Here is a 17,355-nt window from a genome sequence, read left to right as displayed (position 1 = left end):
TGAAGGCGTTGTGTTGAATGCAGGGCACAAAGTAACATTTTAAATATTATTTTATTGTCAGACAGGGAAAAAGAGATAAGGAGGGGGGGGGGGGGGGGGTCATGAGAGGAGCAGCGGTGAGTGAAGGGGAGTGGACAGGAACAGGAACATTTCCCCCCAGTGATAGTTGGCAATTAGTAAAATTAGAGGTAATTACAGGGTGGGTGGATCGCCTGGGATGGAAATGAAGCTTGATATCTTATCAGCACACAGGCTGCAAATTTACAAACAACAAATGCAGCTGGTTTTATTGCACTTGAAGAAACACATCGCGCTGTTGGAGTTTATTTTTTTTCTTTTTTTATTTCTTTTTTTTTTTTTACTGATCATCATATAGAAGTCAACAGCGAAGAGGAGTTTTGACTCATCACCTCATGCAGAAAACCTTGTAAATTTCCGATAATGCCCTTCAGGTGAGTGCCAAATGACCATGCATATCATAATATTATTATAGAGTTAATAATTCATGAATTATTAATTTCTGATTGTTGCAAAAGCTAAAGCCTTAATGTGTTGTATTCAATATGATGTCAACAATCGAGCCAAAGAGACTGAAAAAGTTTTTTTTTTTTTTTCTTTTTTACAACAGCAGTCGGCAGTTGTACAAGTGGAAAGTTTTAGTTTATCCTGCAGGACAGAAAGATGCAATGCCATATATTTGAAAGTAAAAAAAGTTGATACTGATATTAATACCAATGAAGAACTTTAGGAATAGTTGACTATCTGTTTCAGAACACATAGGATTTTGTGGGTATTTACCATATTTTAAGAGGTCAGAGCTAGTTTTACAGATTACATCTGTCCCACCTTTGTGTGTGAGTGTGTTTTTGTCACATCACACTGCTGCGTTCTGCTTCTCTGTGCTGCTGTGCCAGGAGCGACCAGATAAATAAACTGGGCTCAGCTTTTGAAGCCGTGAGCACAGTGTAAACTGAAGTTAGCTGGTGTTAACCACGTTGGAAGACACCTGCAGCGCTGCATCTGCCTCGGTGTCAGTTAAGAGGGGTGGAGCTCTGCCATCCAGTTGTCTTTTCCACTCGTTCTTCACACACACAGACACACACACTGTCATCTCCACAGCAGGGGACATAAAATTAGAGTAAAAACACAACAAATCCATGTGGGCAACAAAAACTGGCAGACAGTGACACTAAATAGGAGGCATTCAATACAGTACTATCGAAACAAACACAACAAGAAGACTGGAATACACAGCAAGAACCATTATGTACGGTACAGTTAACACATTTAAAATTGGGCAAGATGAAAGTGTCAGGAATAGATGATTGAGATAGAGGTGCAGCAATGCAAAGACCACAGCAGGGTTTCTATATAAACCTATATATGCATATACATATATAAACCTATATAAATGGTTATATAAACCATACTTGAGTTTTCATGTTTGAAAATACAGTGTGTACTGTCATTGTAAGCTGGGGTTAAATTGATACATGCTAAATGTTTGTGTTTCATTCACTTTTCTTCTGCTCACAGCTGCTCTTGTTACACTTCTCTCTCTCTCTCACCCTCCCTCTCCTTTTCTCTGTCTGTCTGTCTGTCTGTCTCTCTCTCACCCCCCCCCTACACACACACACACACACATACACGCGCGCACACACACACATACACGCGCGCACACACACACACACACACACACACACACCTGGATTTACAGAACAAACAGACAACAGGGCTCAGCCAGACAAGTGGGCCATTGTAGCCAACAGACAAAAACAAACAACAAAAAAAGTTCAACAAGAAACTCTGACTGCATTATTGATTGCGGTGCAGGTGTGTCTGGCCGGTGGAACAGTTTTCAATCATTTCAGAATGTTGTGGGATGATACTTCAGACAGTTTCCAGAGATGGGGCCTTGTCTCTCTTTTTTGCGTGACGTTATGGTGTTCTAGAAAACAAGTGAAAAAAAAACTGTAAAAAAAAAAAATATCATTCTTTTTTTTTTTTAAAGTAATAAAAAAACAGCAACATCTATATCTGTTGGAGGAATTCCGGCCCGTCAGCTATTTTGGTTCCTGTCTCGCTTTCGCTATGCTGTGAAAAGAGACGTAAAAAGGAGGAAAGGGGGAGTGCAAGACAGATAGTAAGAGAGAGAGAGAGAGAAGAGGGGACGGACTTGTAGAGGCTGAGTGGCTTTTTTTGGGTTGTGTCAGCGTTGACAGGCAGAGCGTCTACCTGCTTTCTGTAGGAGAAGAAGAGATTTGGTGAGTGTTGGTCAGGTGTGTGTGTGTGTGTGTGTGTGTGTGTGTGTGTGTGTGTGTGTGTGTGTGTGTGTGTGTGTGAGAGAGAGAGAGAGAGAGAGAGAGAGAGAGGGAATGAGAGAGAGAGAGGGTGGGGGGTAAAAAAGAGCAGAGACGTGATAATGAAAGCGTGTGTCTAGGCAGCAACATCAGTGGTGCAGCAGCAGCAGCAGCAGCAGCTTCAGATTGAGGAAGTTGTTAGTTGTTGACATCGGGGCGGAAGGTTACAGCAAACAGGCTCAGGCTTCTCTGGTTTGTGCAGGTAGTGGAGGCCCCCCCTCCCGATTACCCCTGTCACCGCACCCTAGTCCTCTCGTCTCTCTCCGCCACTGCCCGAAGACCTGAGGCGGCATCATGGTCCGGTGAGTTAGTCCCCCGCTGAGCCGAGCCGAGCCGAGCCGAGCCGGGCTGGCGTGCACTCCGCCCCGTACAAGGCGCGATGACAACTTCTCTCTTTCCATTCCTCCTTTTCTGTCTCCCCCTGCTGTGTTTCCCCCCCCTCTCTCTCTCGCTCGCTCTCCCCACCGTCATGTGATGCGTGGTGCGCGACTCAGCGTCGTCCCGTGCCCGGTGTCTCGGTGCCTGTCGCCGGCCGGTGCGCGATGGGTCCCGGCGTGTCTCCCCTCTGGTGTGACTGACAGGTTCAGCTCCGACCACCCTATTCAAATAGGGCGATAGTGGGTGGGGGGGAACCACCACATGTTGGGTCCCGCAAGATTCACCTTCGTAAATTGTACACCTCTGTTGTTAAACTGTGCAGTTTGTGAAAAACACGAGCATGACCAGACGTCACCAGTCTGGTTGCGAGGAGAAATACCGAATGAAGGAATTATTACATGTAACAATCATTATTTTTGAACGTCATTGTGCGTTTGCCTAATTGTGGACTTATTTGAAAATGTGCTTTCTGTTTTTCCACTGCCTCAGTGATCCAGAAAATGATAGCCAGTTTAAACTTAGACAGTTCTTACCAGTCTAAGTAAAAAAAAATATAAGTTGTTCTCGTCAACCATTGACAACCATTGACGAGAACATTCATATTAATTCGAATATTCATCATTGTACCTGGTAAATAAACCTTTCGTTTACAGATAATGGATGAAAGTAATAATGAAATATAGTAACTGGTGTTAAGATTGTTCTCCATTATATTCACATTTGTTTGCCTATATTAAAGGTAGAATGATCTAACCTGAGTTGGTGATAATAGCTGGAATCTTTTAGAATTGGCATTGTCTCATTCAAAAAAAAAAAGAAAAAAAAAAGATGAGAAATAAATAATGCTAGAATCATCATGGAACAGCTCATCCTACATTGCAAAGAGATGATGACGGAATTTATACGCAACAAGCATTTAGGTGGAAAAAATTACATGAATTTGTCATCGTTTCTTCATTGTTCAGCAATCTGGAAAGAAAAATGTAGACAGACTGTCTGGGTTTGACTGAACCTTGATTACCTTTTGTATTGATTTGGATTTGATTTGTAAATGTATGTGCAGGTGTTCAGAATGTTCTGTCCTCTGTCTGAATGCCTGCGTGTCAAGTTGTGTATCTCTGTTTATCAGCTCAAAGTGTGTGTTTTATATTACATGCAGAAGCCATACACTGAGTGCACACCTTGTTTTGTGTGCGTGTGCGTGTGTGTGTGTGTGTGTGTGTGTGTGTGTGTCCCTGCAGGTGGTTCCACAGAGAGATCACTGGCCTGGAGGCCGAAGAAATACTGAAAGTTCGCGGTAGCCATGGCAGCTTTTTGGCTCGACCCAGCAAAAAGAACGTAGGAGACTTCTCGCTGTCTGTCAGGTACCAGTGTCCGAGCAAACCAAACCAAACCAAACCAAGCCAAACCAAACCAAACCAAACCAAACCAAACACTCCTTTTGTTTTATACACAGCAACTCATTGGACACAGTTTTTTCTCTTAAACTGTGCTGTAATCACACCTTCTTACCTAACCACTCCTGTTTGTATTTTTTGATGTTTTAACTCTATCGGCACATCAAGTTTCAAGTATATTCAGCATTTTACAGCAAATTAAATCAAAGCTTTCAAGTCCTCAAAACCAGAAGAAAAATAATCCAGAAATTCTATGGGTACAAATGAAAAAAAAGCACTTTCTCAAAGACATTGGAGCAGAAACAACCATTTTCTTTTCATCAGAAAATGTTTGGTGATAAAAAAAAAAAGAAAAGAAAAACAAACTAACAGCAATGACAAAACACACCTGCTGACCTGTTTTATCACCTCACATCAGGGTGGGTGACCAGGTGACTCACATCCGCATCCAAAACACCGGCGACTTCTACGACCTGTACGGCGGGGAGAAGTTTGCCACCCTGTCCGAGCTGGTGGACTACTACACGGCGGAGAATGGCATCCTGCAGGACAGGGACGGGACAATCATCGAGCTCAAGTATCCCTTGAACTGCTCGGACCCCACCACAGAGAGGTGTGTGCATCCTTAGCTTTGCTAGGCCTGCTAACCGCAGGTAAGTTAATTTGGCTTAACTTAACTAACGCTTTGTTCCATCTGGACTTCTCATGTTCAGCGGCGTCAACTCTGGTCGACTTTGATGAGCATTTTTTTCTTTTGAAAGTTGAATATTCATCAGGGCCAATGAGAGCCATTCTTAGGTTTATTGTAAAAGTTGCAAACATTTTCCACCTGGGGGAAAAAACATATTTGCATACATATTTTCAGAGGTACAGTTGACCAATACTGTCTATAGTACTATTGTAGTTTTACAAGATTTAATGCACCCACTTTGCAGATCTGCTAATACTATTTATTATATATATATATATATATATATATATATATATATATATATATATATATATATATATATATATATATATATATATACATATATATATATATGAAATTTATTTATTTATTTATTTATTTATTTATTTATTTGTTTGTTTGTTATGTATGTATTTATTTGCAAATCAGTAACATCTATTTTGGGGGAATTTAATTCAAATCAACAGACATAAAAATCAGAAAAAACTTCTAAATATAGAAACATTATTTACTGAAGAGGTGTGTGTCTTTAATCCCTGAAAAGCCGAGTCTTCGTCGATGCAAACTGAGAGGGCTTTTTCAACCTTTCATATCCCAGATTTAATATTTGCATATTTAACCACAACTTCTTTAGGTCAGCGTCTTTAAAGTCGGGTTTACCGTCAGAGAGGTTTTGAAGTTCTCTCTGCACAAAAGCTGTTTTTCTCCAGAGACGCCAAGTATTTTTAAGGGTTAGGGGATTTTTTTTGTTTGTTTTTAACACTGTACAGGGATAATATAAATCAAAAGCACATAACATTAAAAAGACTTAGTGTAAATGAAGTCAATAATTCCTTTAAACTCTGTGTCATTAGAGTGTAATAAAAACAGGATGCAGGTTGAACAGTTCCATCGCGTGACCAAAATCTGTTAACCGAAAAGAGAACATCATAATTGCTGTTAGTTTTCTTTAGAATTGTCTTCTAAATAAGCTTACGGATATGAGAGCAGTGATTCTAAATGCTCGTCTCATAATAAATGTGTGGGAAGATTTTGGGAAAAAAAATTAGTAGGCACCAGCCGGCTGCAATTTTGAGTTTGAATCTTTCCAAATGACGACGCATTATTATATATATATTTTATCATTAGATAGTCAATAGATAACTTAAGCTTTTGTAAGACATTAGAAAAGAAAACCTACTTACTTTACACGGTTCTTCATAGAAGTGTGCCTATTTATGCATTTACTTATCAAGATGAATTTACACTGCACGCAGACACACTTGACTAAAAATAAAATAAAGTCACCGGCTCCCGACGCCGACGACACCTTGCGTGACTCCTCCAGGCCGCCTCTCTGCACGTTGCACAAGCCTGAAGACGTTTGCTGTTTTCAGACAGGGGAGAAAAACTGAGGTGGAAATTTATGAAGCATGCTGATAGTTTAGATTTAAATGTAGACTGGTCCCAGAATTAAATTATTTCCCTCCCCCGTCCCCCGTTTTTTCCCCGATTTATGGCCGCGGCAATTCTCGAGGTTCTCGATAAGAGGACGTCACTGCAGGATTGTGTGGCCTTTCGCATCCTATTTTGTAGCCTTTTCAACACATTCCTTTGTTCAACGTGCAAAAATGAACCTGAAGGGGAAAAAAAGAAGATTCAATTCTGCTTTGCCATATTATGACTTTGACTCTTGTCACATTTGCAGGAGGTTAGTGTCAGACTGGTGACAAAAAATAAACTAGGTTCCTCTTCTGCTGCCCTTTCTTGCAGTCTTGGAGGACAGAGCTCTGTTTGGTGTGAGTGATTGTGTGTGTGTGTGTGTGTGTGTGTGTGTGTGTGTGTGTGTGTGTGTGTGTGTGTGTGTGTGTGCGCGTGCACTCGCAGGTTCTCATGTACTCTGGCCCTGCTGGAAGCGCTGCCCTCTGCCCCCCTCCTTCTTTGCTCTGTCAGTTGTCTAACTTCCCTTTTCTTGCTGCGGTTGGAAACTTTAGGTTTTGACACTTTTTGAAAGCCATGGCCAGAGCCTGTTTTGTCTTCCTCTATTGCACACTCCATCGCCTTCTCGCACAACTCGCATGCTTCCTCATCGCCACTCGATCACTTTCTTGCCAATCTCACATTTCTAATACTGACCCTCTCAACACGATTGGTACAGATGGTACGATTGGTACAGCTTCACCTGCAGACACATCACAGCAGGCCAAGCATCAGTTCCTCCTGAGCGCCAGACAGTTTCCAACCACTCGTGTTCCACACAGCCGCGTTTTTTGTTTTTAACTTGCACAAATTTTGATTTTAAAAGTAAAAAAAGATTATAAATTGACATGACACTGGTGCGTGTGGTGTGTAGTAAAGGCAGGGGAGGGGCCAGTCTATAAATACTTTGTCCCCCTTTAGCCGCGAAATCTGTCATGAGAAATTTTCCGACCGCAAAGCAGGAAGCCGAGAAGTAGAAATCGAGAACTGTGCCTAAAATTAAGTCACAACACAGGACGGCCGAGGCAGAGCGTTAAACATTCTATGGCACAAAGCCATGCGAACAAGGTGCCGGGATGGACAGAATGCAGCTGGTTAGCACGGAAAAGAAGCAAAAAAAACAGGATCCAAAATCTGCTTGGCTGTTTCAAGATGTGCATGAAAATGCAGCTGTGCAGTCGCTGTAGACTTGCACGACCGCGTGGCTCCGCGCACTAAAAGCAGGAAGGGAGCAGTGACAAAAAAATAGAAAGAAAAGTTGCCAGTTTTATTTTTGCTGCTGCTCCACACAGGTGAGAGAGTGAGGTGAGGCGAGGTGAGGTGAGGTGAGGTGGCAGGCAGTGTGCAGTGGAATGCAGAACACGCAGTAAACACAAAAAGCTGTTATTCATGCAAGTATGACACATGAGCTGCACCTTTGTGAACCTTCAGTCTTCAGCCTGCGCTCCTGTGTCTCAGGTGGTACCACGGCCACTTGTCCGGGGCCAACGCTGAGAAGCTCCTGGTGGCCCGAGACGAGCCGGACACCTTCCTGGTCCGAGAGTCCATGTCCAAACCCGGCGACTTTGTCCTGTCCGTCTTGACCGATGAGACGAGCAAAACTGGAACCAAGAGGGTTTCCCACATCAAGATAATGTGTCAGGTGAACACAAACCCTCACTCTCACCCTCACCTTATTTTGTACTATTTTTAAGTGTGCAACCACACTTGTGGCGCACAACGCTGCAATTATACATACACCTGTGCTAATTTTGGCATCTGTTGTGTCATTCCTAAACTGCTGAGCCTCAGACTTACACCTTCGTGAAACACCAACAGTTTTGCTAACCCGCCTCTCTTCCTCATGCTCTACTTAATTTTTTAGTGGCGAAAGGCAGCGCAGACATTGTTCTTATCTTGCCCAAACCAAACGCACGTCACAACGTTAGGAACGACTCGTTAAAATGTGCCTGCAAAAAAATGTGCACGTGAGTTAGCTTGCAGATGCCAGTGTTGGCTGACATGCTAATGCCATTAAGATGCTTCCGCTACATCACCGACATGGTCACTGATGTGTCACTGAGGAAGTAAAATGTCCCTCATTAGACACTCTTTATCCGTACACAGTGTTTCTCACACACTACCTCTACTTATGCTACTACGACTACTATTACTCCTTTGCAAACATGTGCTCTTAAAATAAAGTGTTCAGCATAGAAGTATGTTGTTTGTGACACATCTGTGAGCGGGGGACAGCAAAAACAGAATTTAAGGGGTTTTATTTTCAGTCGGCGGTTCGCTGTAAATATGGCATCGGGCATTTTTGCATTGTGTTGAAACACCATAGGGGGTATTCCCAGAATTGCACTGTGCTTTTTCAAATAAGGCTTAAAGTCTCATTTCCCGTCTTGTGCAATTCAAGGTTGATGTTCGTGTGTGACAACAGCGTCTTTAGTCACATCTTCACCAACTTTTTTTTTTTTTTTTTTTTTTTTTTTAGTTACGCACTCAGCCACCTCGCAAATGCATTCACATTGACATGAATCACCATCAAGGCCTTTTCATTTTATTTCCAGCAGAGGTTTACCCCGCTGAGTGAGAATGTGGTCTGATGGCTCTGATCATCGAGAATAAAAATATTCAAAATGTTCTTTTGTAGATTACTAATGTGCAAAAAAAAAAAAAAAGGGGCTGATGTTTCTGACTCCCCAGCCGTTGTTGTGACATGCCGTGTCCGTCCTTTCAGAATGACCGCTGCACAATCGGAGGGACGGAGATGTTCGACACGCTGACTGATTTGGTGGAGTATTACAAGCGCAAAGGCATTGAGGAGATGTCTGGGAACTGGGTGCAATTCAAACAGGTGAACAGAGAATCAAAATTAATTTTTTTTTTTTTTTTTAAATTAAGCAAGATGAGAATAAGTGTTTTTTTTTCTAGTTTGATTTTGTACTAAAAAATAAAAACCTTGAGCTGTAAAAAACACCTTTTATGGTAACTGGGAAAGCACTTGGCCACAGAAACCTCCGTCAGCGGCTGAGGATTCTCTCTGGGTGACCTCCGCCTGTCGTCGCTCTCATCATTTTGTTTGTCCTTTCCCTCTGTCCCCTTCTCTAGCCGTATTACTCCACCAGAGTGAACGCGTCAGACATCGAGAGCAGAGTCAAGCAGCTGGATGAGACCAAGCTGCAGCAGCAGGACAGCGAGGGAGAGAAGAGCAAGGCCGGCTTCTGGGAGGAGTTTGACGTAAGACCTCAAACCGCCGCTCAAACCGACGTTGAGCGAGACTGATTCGTGCTGAGCTGCAGCTGAAGCTGAAGGGGGCGACAGCACGCAGGAGCTCTGTCCTCTGTGCAGTCAGCGACGGTATACTACCACCTTGTGGTGGGGCAATAGACGTCACATTTATAGAGTAATGCTGTCCGGAGGGGCATCGCGTGAGTGTGTGTTATTCAAGTTCTGCAGGACATTTTTGAAATGATGCGGGCAACAAAATATCCCCACCATCAAACCTAACAGTATGTTTGATCCTTTTTGTGACACCACCAAACATGTGGAAGGTACCAGGTACCGAAATATCAGTTCTCCCATGAAACTGGACATTTTTTTTTGTTGGAGGCTGTAAACAATTGTTCTGGTGAGGAGCTGCTTGATTTTCTCCACCTTCTCTCTGACATTGACTTGAAAAGACAGATCAATTCCAGGTGGTGGAGGTCGGGATTCGAACCCTGGTCTCCTGCACCAGAGTCATGGGTCGGAGCCACTGAGCCAACCTGCCGGCAGTGTGGCTACACAAAAATGTCCACTCACTCTTAAATTTCATTCAATCAGACTTTGAAAAGAAAGAAGGGGAGCTTGCTAGCTCCACTTACCTGTTTGCTGCTTCCTGTTGATCAAGTTGAAGGAAATTCCAATTTGAATTTGAAATGCTCGGAAATTCGACGTACGCAACGCACCGCAAGTTTGTTGTTTGTTTTGTTTTGGGTTTTTAGGTTTTGGGTGGTTTTGTTTTTTGTTGGTTTAGACACACACACACAGCCCGACACACACACACGCGAGTGTTGTACCTTTGGTCCACGCTGGATTTGATCCTGCGACCTCCACGTTGGGAGTCGCTGTAGTTCACCACCAGACCGTCTTCAGCGCTGCTGCTGGAGGGAGGGAAAAAGGCCTTAGTGCTTCATCCACACACACACACACACACACACACACACACACACACACACACAGACAAAACAACATAAACTACATCCCAAAAAACCACAACAAAATATATCTGACATTTTGTCATGTTTGTGTTGTGGCATCGTCTCTGTACAGTTAAAAACAACAATCAGCAAATAAAAACAAAGGGGAATTGAACTCACAACCTGGTGCACCACAGTCAGGCCTCCAGCAGCCTGAACTAATTGTTCTGGTGAGGAGCTGCTTGATTTTCTCCACCTTCTCTCTGACATTGACTTGAAAAGGCAGATAAATTCCAGGTGGTGGAGGTCAGGATTCAAACCCTGGTCTCCTGCACCAGAGTCATGGGTCGGAGCCACTGAGCCAACCTGCCGGCAGTGTGGCTACACAAAAATGTCCACTCACTCTTAAATTTCATTCAATCAGACTTTGAAAAGAAAGAAGGGGAGCTTGCTAGCTCCACTTACCTGTTTGCTGCTTCCTGTTGATCAAGTTGAAGGAAATTCCAATTTGAATTTGAAATGCTCGGAAATTCGACGTACGCAACGCACCGCAAGTTTGTTGTTTATTTTGTTTTGGGTTTTTAGGTTTTGGGTGGTTTTGTTTTTTGTTTTTTGTTGGTTTAGACACACACACACACACACACACACACACAGACAAAACAACATAAACTACATCCCAGAAAACCACAACAAAATATATCTGACATTTTGTCATGTTTGTGTTGTGGCATCGTCTCTGTACAGTTAAAAAGAACAATCAGCAAATAAAAACAAAGGGGAATTGAACTCACAACCTGGTGCACCACAGTCAGGCCTCCAGCAGCCTGAACTAATTGTTCTGGTGAGGAGCTGCTTGATTTTCTCCACCTTCTCTCTGACATTGACTTGAAAAGGCAGATAAATTCCAGGTGGTGGAGGTCAGGATTCGAACCCTGGTCTCCTGCACCAGAGTCATGGGTCGGAGCCACTGAGCCAACCTGCTGGCAATGTGGACAAAGAAAAATGTCCACTCACTCTTAAATTTCATTCAATCAGACTTTGAAAAGAAAGAAGGGGAGCTTGCTAGCTCCACTTACCTGTTTGCTGCTTCCTGTTGATCAAGTTGAAGGAAATTCCAATTTGAATTTGAAATGCTCGGAAATTCGACGTACGCAACGCACCGCAAGTTTGTTGTTTGTTTTGTTTTGGGTTTTTAGGTTTTGGGTGGTTTTGTTTTTTGTTGGTTTAGACACACACACACAGCCCGACACACACACACGCGAGTGTTGTACCTTTGGTCCACGCTGGATTTGATCCTGCGACCTCCACGTTGGGAGTCGCTGTAGTTCACCACCAGACCGTCTTCAGCGCTGCTGCTGGAGGGAGGGAAAAAGGCCTTAGTGCTTCATCCACACACACACACACACACACACACACACACACACAGACAAAACAACATAAACTACATCCCAAAAAACCACAACAAAATATATCTGACATTTTGTCATGTTTGTGTTGTGGCATCGTCTCTGTACAGTTAAAAACAACAATCAGCAAATAAAAACAAAGGGGAATTGAACTCACAACCTGGTGCACCACAGTCAGGCCTCCAGCAGCCTGAACTAATTGTTCTGGTGAGGAGCTGCTTGATTTTCTCCACCTTCTCTCTGACATTGACTTGAAAAGGCAGATAAATTCCAGGTGGTGGAGGTCAGGATTCGAACCCTGGTCTCCTGCACCAGAGTCATGGGTCGGAGCCACTGAGCCAACCTGCTGGCAATGTGGACAAAGAAAAATGTCCACTCACTCTTAAATTTCATTCAATCAGACTTTGAAAGAAAGAAGGGGAGCTTGCTAGCTCCACTTACCTGTTTGCTGCTTCCTGTTGATCAAGTTGAAGGAAATTCCAATTTGAATTTGAAATGCTCGGAAATTCGACGTACGCAACGCACCGCAAGTTTGTTGTTTGTTTTGTTTTGGGTTTTTAGGTTTTGGGTGGTTTTGTTTTTTGTTGGTTTAGACACACACACACAGCCCGACACACACACAGCCCGACACACACACACGCGAGTGTTGTACCTTTGGTCCACGCTGGATTTGATCCTGCGACCTCCACGTTGGGAGTCGCTGTAGTTCACCACCAGACCGTCTTCAGCGCTGCTGCTGGAGGGAGGGAAAAAGGCCTTAGTGCTTCATCCACACACACACACACACACACACACACACAGACAAAACAACATAAACTACATCCCAAAAAACCACAACAAAATATATCTGACATTTTGTCATGTTTGTGTTGTGGCATCGTCTCTGTACAGTTAAAAACAACAATCAGCAAATAAAAACAAAGGGGAATTGAACTCACAACCCGGTGCACCACAGTCAGGCCTCCAGCAGCCTGAACTAATTGTTCCGGTGAGGAGCTGCTTGATTTTCTCCACCTTCTCTCTGACATTGACTTGAAAAGGCAGATAAATTCAATTTAAATTTCATTCAATCAGAACTTGAAAAGAAGGTTTGTTGGTTTGTTTTGGTTTTTGGTTGGTTTAGACACACACAGCCCGACACACACACACACACGAGTGTTGTACCTCTGGTCCACGCTGGATTGGATCCTGCGACCTCCACGTTTGCTGAGATCAATACTTTACTTTTGGCACATTTAGCTTTGCGAAGCTGTTCCATCACAGTCTGTGATGGAAAATAATGATCTGAAAATGGGACCTTAATAATACGAGCAGAAGAACAACACTGCTGCGAATTGTATGCAGCATGTAAATGATATTTGCATTTATGCCACAACCATATTGTCTCTGTCTCTCGCTCACTCTCACTCTCTCTCCAACAGGCTCTGCAGAAGTTGGAGGCCAAGGTAAAAAAGAGCAGGGAGGAAGGACAACGGCCCGAAAATAAAAGCAAAAACAGATACAAGAATATTCTTCCCTGTGAGTCTTTCACCTCCTCACAGCATCTCTCTGTTAGTTAAGCTTATTCGGACTGGAACCCAGTGATCAGCTCTGGTGATTAAAACTGCTCACATCTTCCTCCCACAAGTCAACGACACCCGGGTCAGCCTGCATTCTGCTGATCCCAACGTTGTGGGCTCCGATTACATCAACGCCAACTTTGTGAAAGTGAGTCGAGTGCGAGGTCACCGCCTCTCGGAAGGAACAAGCAAGCACATTTCACTGGTTCTTCCCGTCAGCCGTCATCGGCCGCTGTTTGGTGCTGCTGGTCCTCCAAACTTTGAACGTGTGTTTTTTGTAGAACACCATGGCCGAGTCCACCAATCAGAAGGTCTACATTGCCACTCAGGGATGTCTCACAACGACCGTCAACGATTTCTGGCAGATGGTGTGGCAGGAAAAGACGAGCGTGATCGTCATGACAACGAGGGAAGTGGAGAAAGGGCGGGTCAGTGAAAAAACTGGAGATTTTTTGTTCTTTTTGAAAAAAATCATAACAGAAGCACACACACGCGGTTCAGCAGGTTTTTTATTTTGGACTCAGGGTCCTGTCTCCGGGTCAGTCATGGTATTTCACATCACTGTAGCTCAGGAGGTAGAGCGGGTTGTCCATTTACAGCAATGAAAAGGTTGGCGGTTCATATGATGAACACTTTGCACTATAAAATATTACTCGTAACAAAACTTTTTTCCTCCCTGACGCAGAATAAATGCGTCCCCTATTGGCCAGCTCCTGATGGCACGAAGGAGGCGGGTCTGTATATCGTGACCTGCAAATCAGAGAGGGAGGCCGCAGATTACAAAATCAGAGTTTTGGAGCTCTGCTGCATTCACACGGTAACTTACAAACATCTCTGTGTGTAGCTCATTCAGGGAAAAAAACAAAACAATTTTGTTTTCTGGAACTCTTTTTCTCTCCTGTGCAGCCCAAGCAGATTCGGACTGTGTGGCACTACCAGTACATGAGCTGGCCGGACCACGGCGTGCCTGAGGAGCCCGGCGGCGTCCTCAGCTTCCTCACTCAAGTAAACGCTAAACAAAGCGAATTTCCCGATGCCGGACCCATGATCATCCACTGCAGGTACCACTGCTCTAGCTACCTGCTAAAAGCAGTGGTTTTTATGGATACTAGTAAGGTGTCTGCGAGGGCCGACTTCCAGGAATGCATTGCAATACACACTTTATAAAAGTAAAGCAAGCAAAAGGCGTAAACGATGGACTTACGGTAGTTCATTGACAGGCAGTGAAGCTTTGCATCATCGTGCATTTAATGGAGCCATTAATATCACGAGTTCAGCGGCACACATCCCTAAATAAAAGTTAGAATTGTTTTTATGAATGTAAAACATGCACCTGCAGTCAGCTCAATTGTTTTCACAACAGTCAACAATAGTATTTAAGCTTCACTGATAACTTTTTTTGTTTGTCCAGTGCTGGAATTGGTCGAACAGGCACTATTTTGGTGATTGATATGATCCTTGAGACCATTGAAACTTTCGGTAAGTTTTAAATATTCCTACAACTTAAAACAAACAAACCTTTTCATTTCTCTTTGACTTCCCTTCAAGCCGACGCATCACTGTTTTTCCGTCTCCCCGCCAGGTCTGGACTGCGACATCGACATCCCCAAATACATCCAGATGGTGCGAGAGCAGCGCTCCGGCCTGGTGCAGACAGAAGCCCAGTACAAGTTCATCTACCTGGCTGTGTCCGAGTGCATCCAGGCCGCCAAGGTCCAAGACTGCGCCTACCTGGTGAGTGATGTTTACCGAGGAAATAAGACATGGGAAAATGCAAGTCAACAGAAAAGAACATATTAAAAATATGCAAGTTTTGAGCGCAGCAGACTGATCCACTGCGGTCCAACTGTGCTGTTGATGAGAAAGATTGATTGCATTGATCAGGGCCTAGAATAAAAAGAGCCACAGGAGCCAATGCTTTGGAAGAGAAACACCGTGTCTTTGTCTCGGGCATCCTCGGCTTGTGTCTGACCATCTGTCTCTCTGTCTCCAGGAGACCGAGCCAGAGTACGGAAATCTGCAGCTCAAACACCAGCCGGCTGCCAGGAAGCCCTCCAAGTGAGTGGCCTGCATGTGTGTGTGTGTGTGTGTATGTGTGTGTGAGAAAGAGAGAGAGAGACGCTTCACAGGGCCCCTCCAATCTTCACACTGCCTCCCTACTTAAAGCTTAGCCAGCATTTTATGTCAGTTGCTGCATTTCAAGACACAATTTCAGGTGCTTATTTTTGACTGATCTTCTAAAAAAAAAAAAAATTCTGTTAAAAACTAATATAATTTTCGCAAGAAACAAGCGCCATCCAGACCAAAACATCCCAGTCCTAGTTTGACAGGCTGCCACGGCAATATAGTGATCATGAGCGCACAGAATTCCAAAATGTGGCAGTGTGGAGGAGAGGATGGCAGTTAAAACCACTCGAATTTGGAATTTGGAATTTTTATCGAGATGATCTCATTGAATAGACCGTACAGAAGCAAACATGGAAGAAAAAAAACAAAACCCCCTAAATTAGAAGCATGAATAATATTGACACCAGTCTAACTGGGATCAGCGACGGCCCAATTAACCAATTAGGGAGGACATAACAACACACACCAGCGGGCAGTTTAGCCGAGAGGACGTCAAACTTTGACCCACTTGGCGAGAAGATCAGACGTGCGGCAGCGTTGAGGCTCTGATTCAGGGTCAGTCGCCCCGAATGCAGCAGCTCCGCTCATTAACCCAAGGAGCCGCGTTTCACCCCTAACAAAGGCGCGTCTACCCAGCGATGGACGTGTAAAACTCTAATCCTAATCCCTTTCTCTCTGCTTATTAACAGAAACAAGGACGACATTTATGCGAACATGTCCAAGGCAAAGAACGACGGGAAGAAGACGAAGGAGGATAAGAAGAGTGGCTCAAGGAGGAAAAGATAGAGGAGGCCGGGAAAGTTGTGTCCAATGATTTCATTTTGATGTATTTATGCAATGATTTTTTTTCTTTCTTTTTTTAAAAAGAAGAGTGTATTTTGATGACGATAACACATTTATAGTAACAAAAATAATTTGTTTAACCTGTTGATATCAAATGTCAGATCAATGCTCGGCCAATGCGTCTATTGAAAGTAAAGGAAAAACCTGCGCAATCACTCCGTCCTGCGTGTGTCTTTCTTTGAAATAACTTTGTTTTCCTTTTCTTTCAATGAAAGAAATATTGTCATCATATTTGCAGCAGACACCACGTGTGGCACAAACAGTTACTAAAGCAGAGATTGTCTTGGCAGTCGCACAGATTTTGAATTAGTTGACAAATCTTTCCAAATCATCGAACAAACATTCCCCTCCCCCATCCATCCAACCATCCATCACTCCTGAGGAACTTGTTTACATCAGACAGCCAATGGAAGTGCTAGAAACAACAGCAGCAACAACTCTTTCCTGCTCTCGTTCTTTATGAACACATGAACCCACCTTTTAATGCATTGAATCTTCTGGACGGCTGGGACTCGACCGTAGGCTGATCTCTGTTTGTCAAAGGCGGTTGAGGCGCCGCTTATTGGTAACCAGAATTTCAGACGCTGTTTTAATACACTCAGAAGTTTAGCCAAGTACGAGCCTCAAGTCTGGAGCACGAGTCACCAACTCTTTTTTTTTTTTTTAACCTGAGAGCTACTGCTTGGGTCCTGAGTCATACGAAGGGCTAGCAGTTTGCTAAACTCATACTCATCTTTGTGAAGACACTTATCAAGTTAATGAGTTCTCAACAATTATCAACAATGACTTAACAAGGTTGGATAAAATTGAATTTTAGATGCAGCTCAAAGAGTTGTGTGCAATTTTTCAAACAGGCCTGCAAGCTTCTCATGTGGTCCTTGGAGGGTCCATCTGGTGCTCAGGGGCACCATGTTGGTGACCCCTGGTCTGGAGGACTGGAGGAGTGTTTTGCTAGTAGCACACGCACAAA

The 17,355-nt window shown here is 43.7% G+C and overlaps 1 protein-coding gene across 4 annotated transcripts; it reads left to right on the top strand.

Annotated features, from left to right (window-relative positions):
• The first annotated feature begins 426 nt into the window (after positions 1–426).
• ptpn6 (protein tyrosine phosphatase non-receptor type 6) lies at positions 427–16,540 on the top strand. 4 transcript variants are annotated; one of them, XM_076040812.1, is made up of 16 exons: positions 2,226–2,268; positions 2,563–2,662; positions 3,980–4,102; positions 4,554–4,748; positions 7,743–7,926; positions 9,010–9,126; positions 9,381–9,509; positions 13,278–13,374; positions 13,484–13,563; positions 13,697–13,843; positions 14,101–14,232; positions 14,322–14,476; positions 14,827–14,894; positions 14,998–15,149; positions 15,409–15,473; positions 16,232–16,540. In XM_076040812.1, the coding sequence occupies exons 2-16, from the start codon at positions 2,655–2,657 to the stop codon at positions 16,326–16,328; spliced, it is 1,749 nt and encodes a 582-aa protein (XP_075896927.1). In that variant the 5' UTR covers positions 2,226–2,268; positions 2,563–2,654; the 3' UTR covers positions 16,329–16,540. The 4 variants fall into 4 exon arrangements, with proteins under 4 accessions (XP_075896925.1, XP_075896927.1, XP_075896926.1 ...); XM_076040810.1 differs by lacking the exons at positions 2,226–2,268; positions 2,563–2,662 and adding an exon at positions 427–452; XM_076040811.1 differs by lacking the exon at positions 2,226–2,268 and having other exon boundaries at positions 2,398–2,662.
• The last annotated feature ends 815 nt before the right edge of the window (positions 16,541–17,355 follow it).

This window comes from Nelusetta ayraudi, unplaced genomic scaffold (genome assembly GCF_046127955.1).
Source record: "Nelusetta ayraudi isolate G7.1 ecotype Tasmania unplaced genomic scaffold, CSIRO-AGI_Nayr_v1 ptg000063l, whole genome shotgun sequence".
Classification (NCBI taxonomy): Eukaryota; Metazoa; Chordata; class Actinopteri; order Tetraodontiformes; family Monacanthidae; genus Nelusetta; species Nelusetta ayraudi.
The sequence above is the reverse complement of the archived record's forward strand: the minus strand, read 5'-3'. Positions and strand labels throughout refer to the sequence as shown.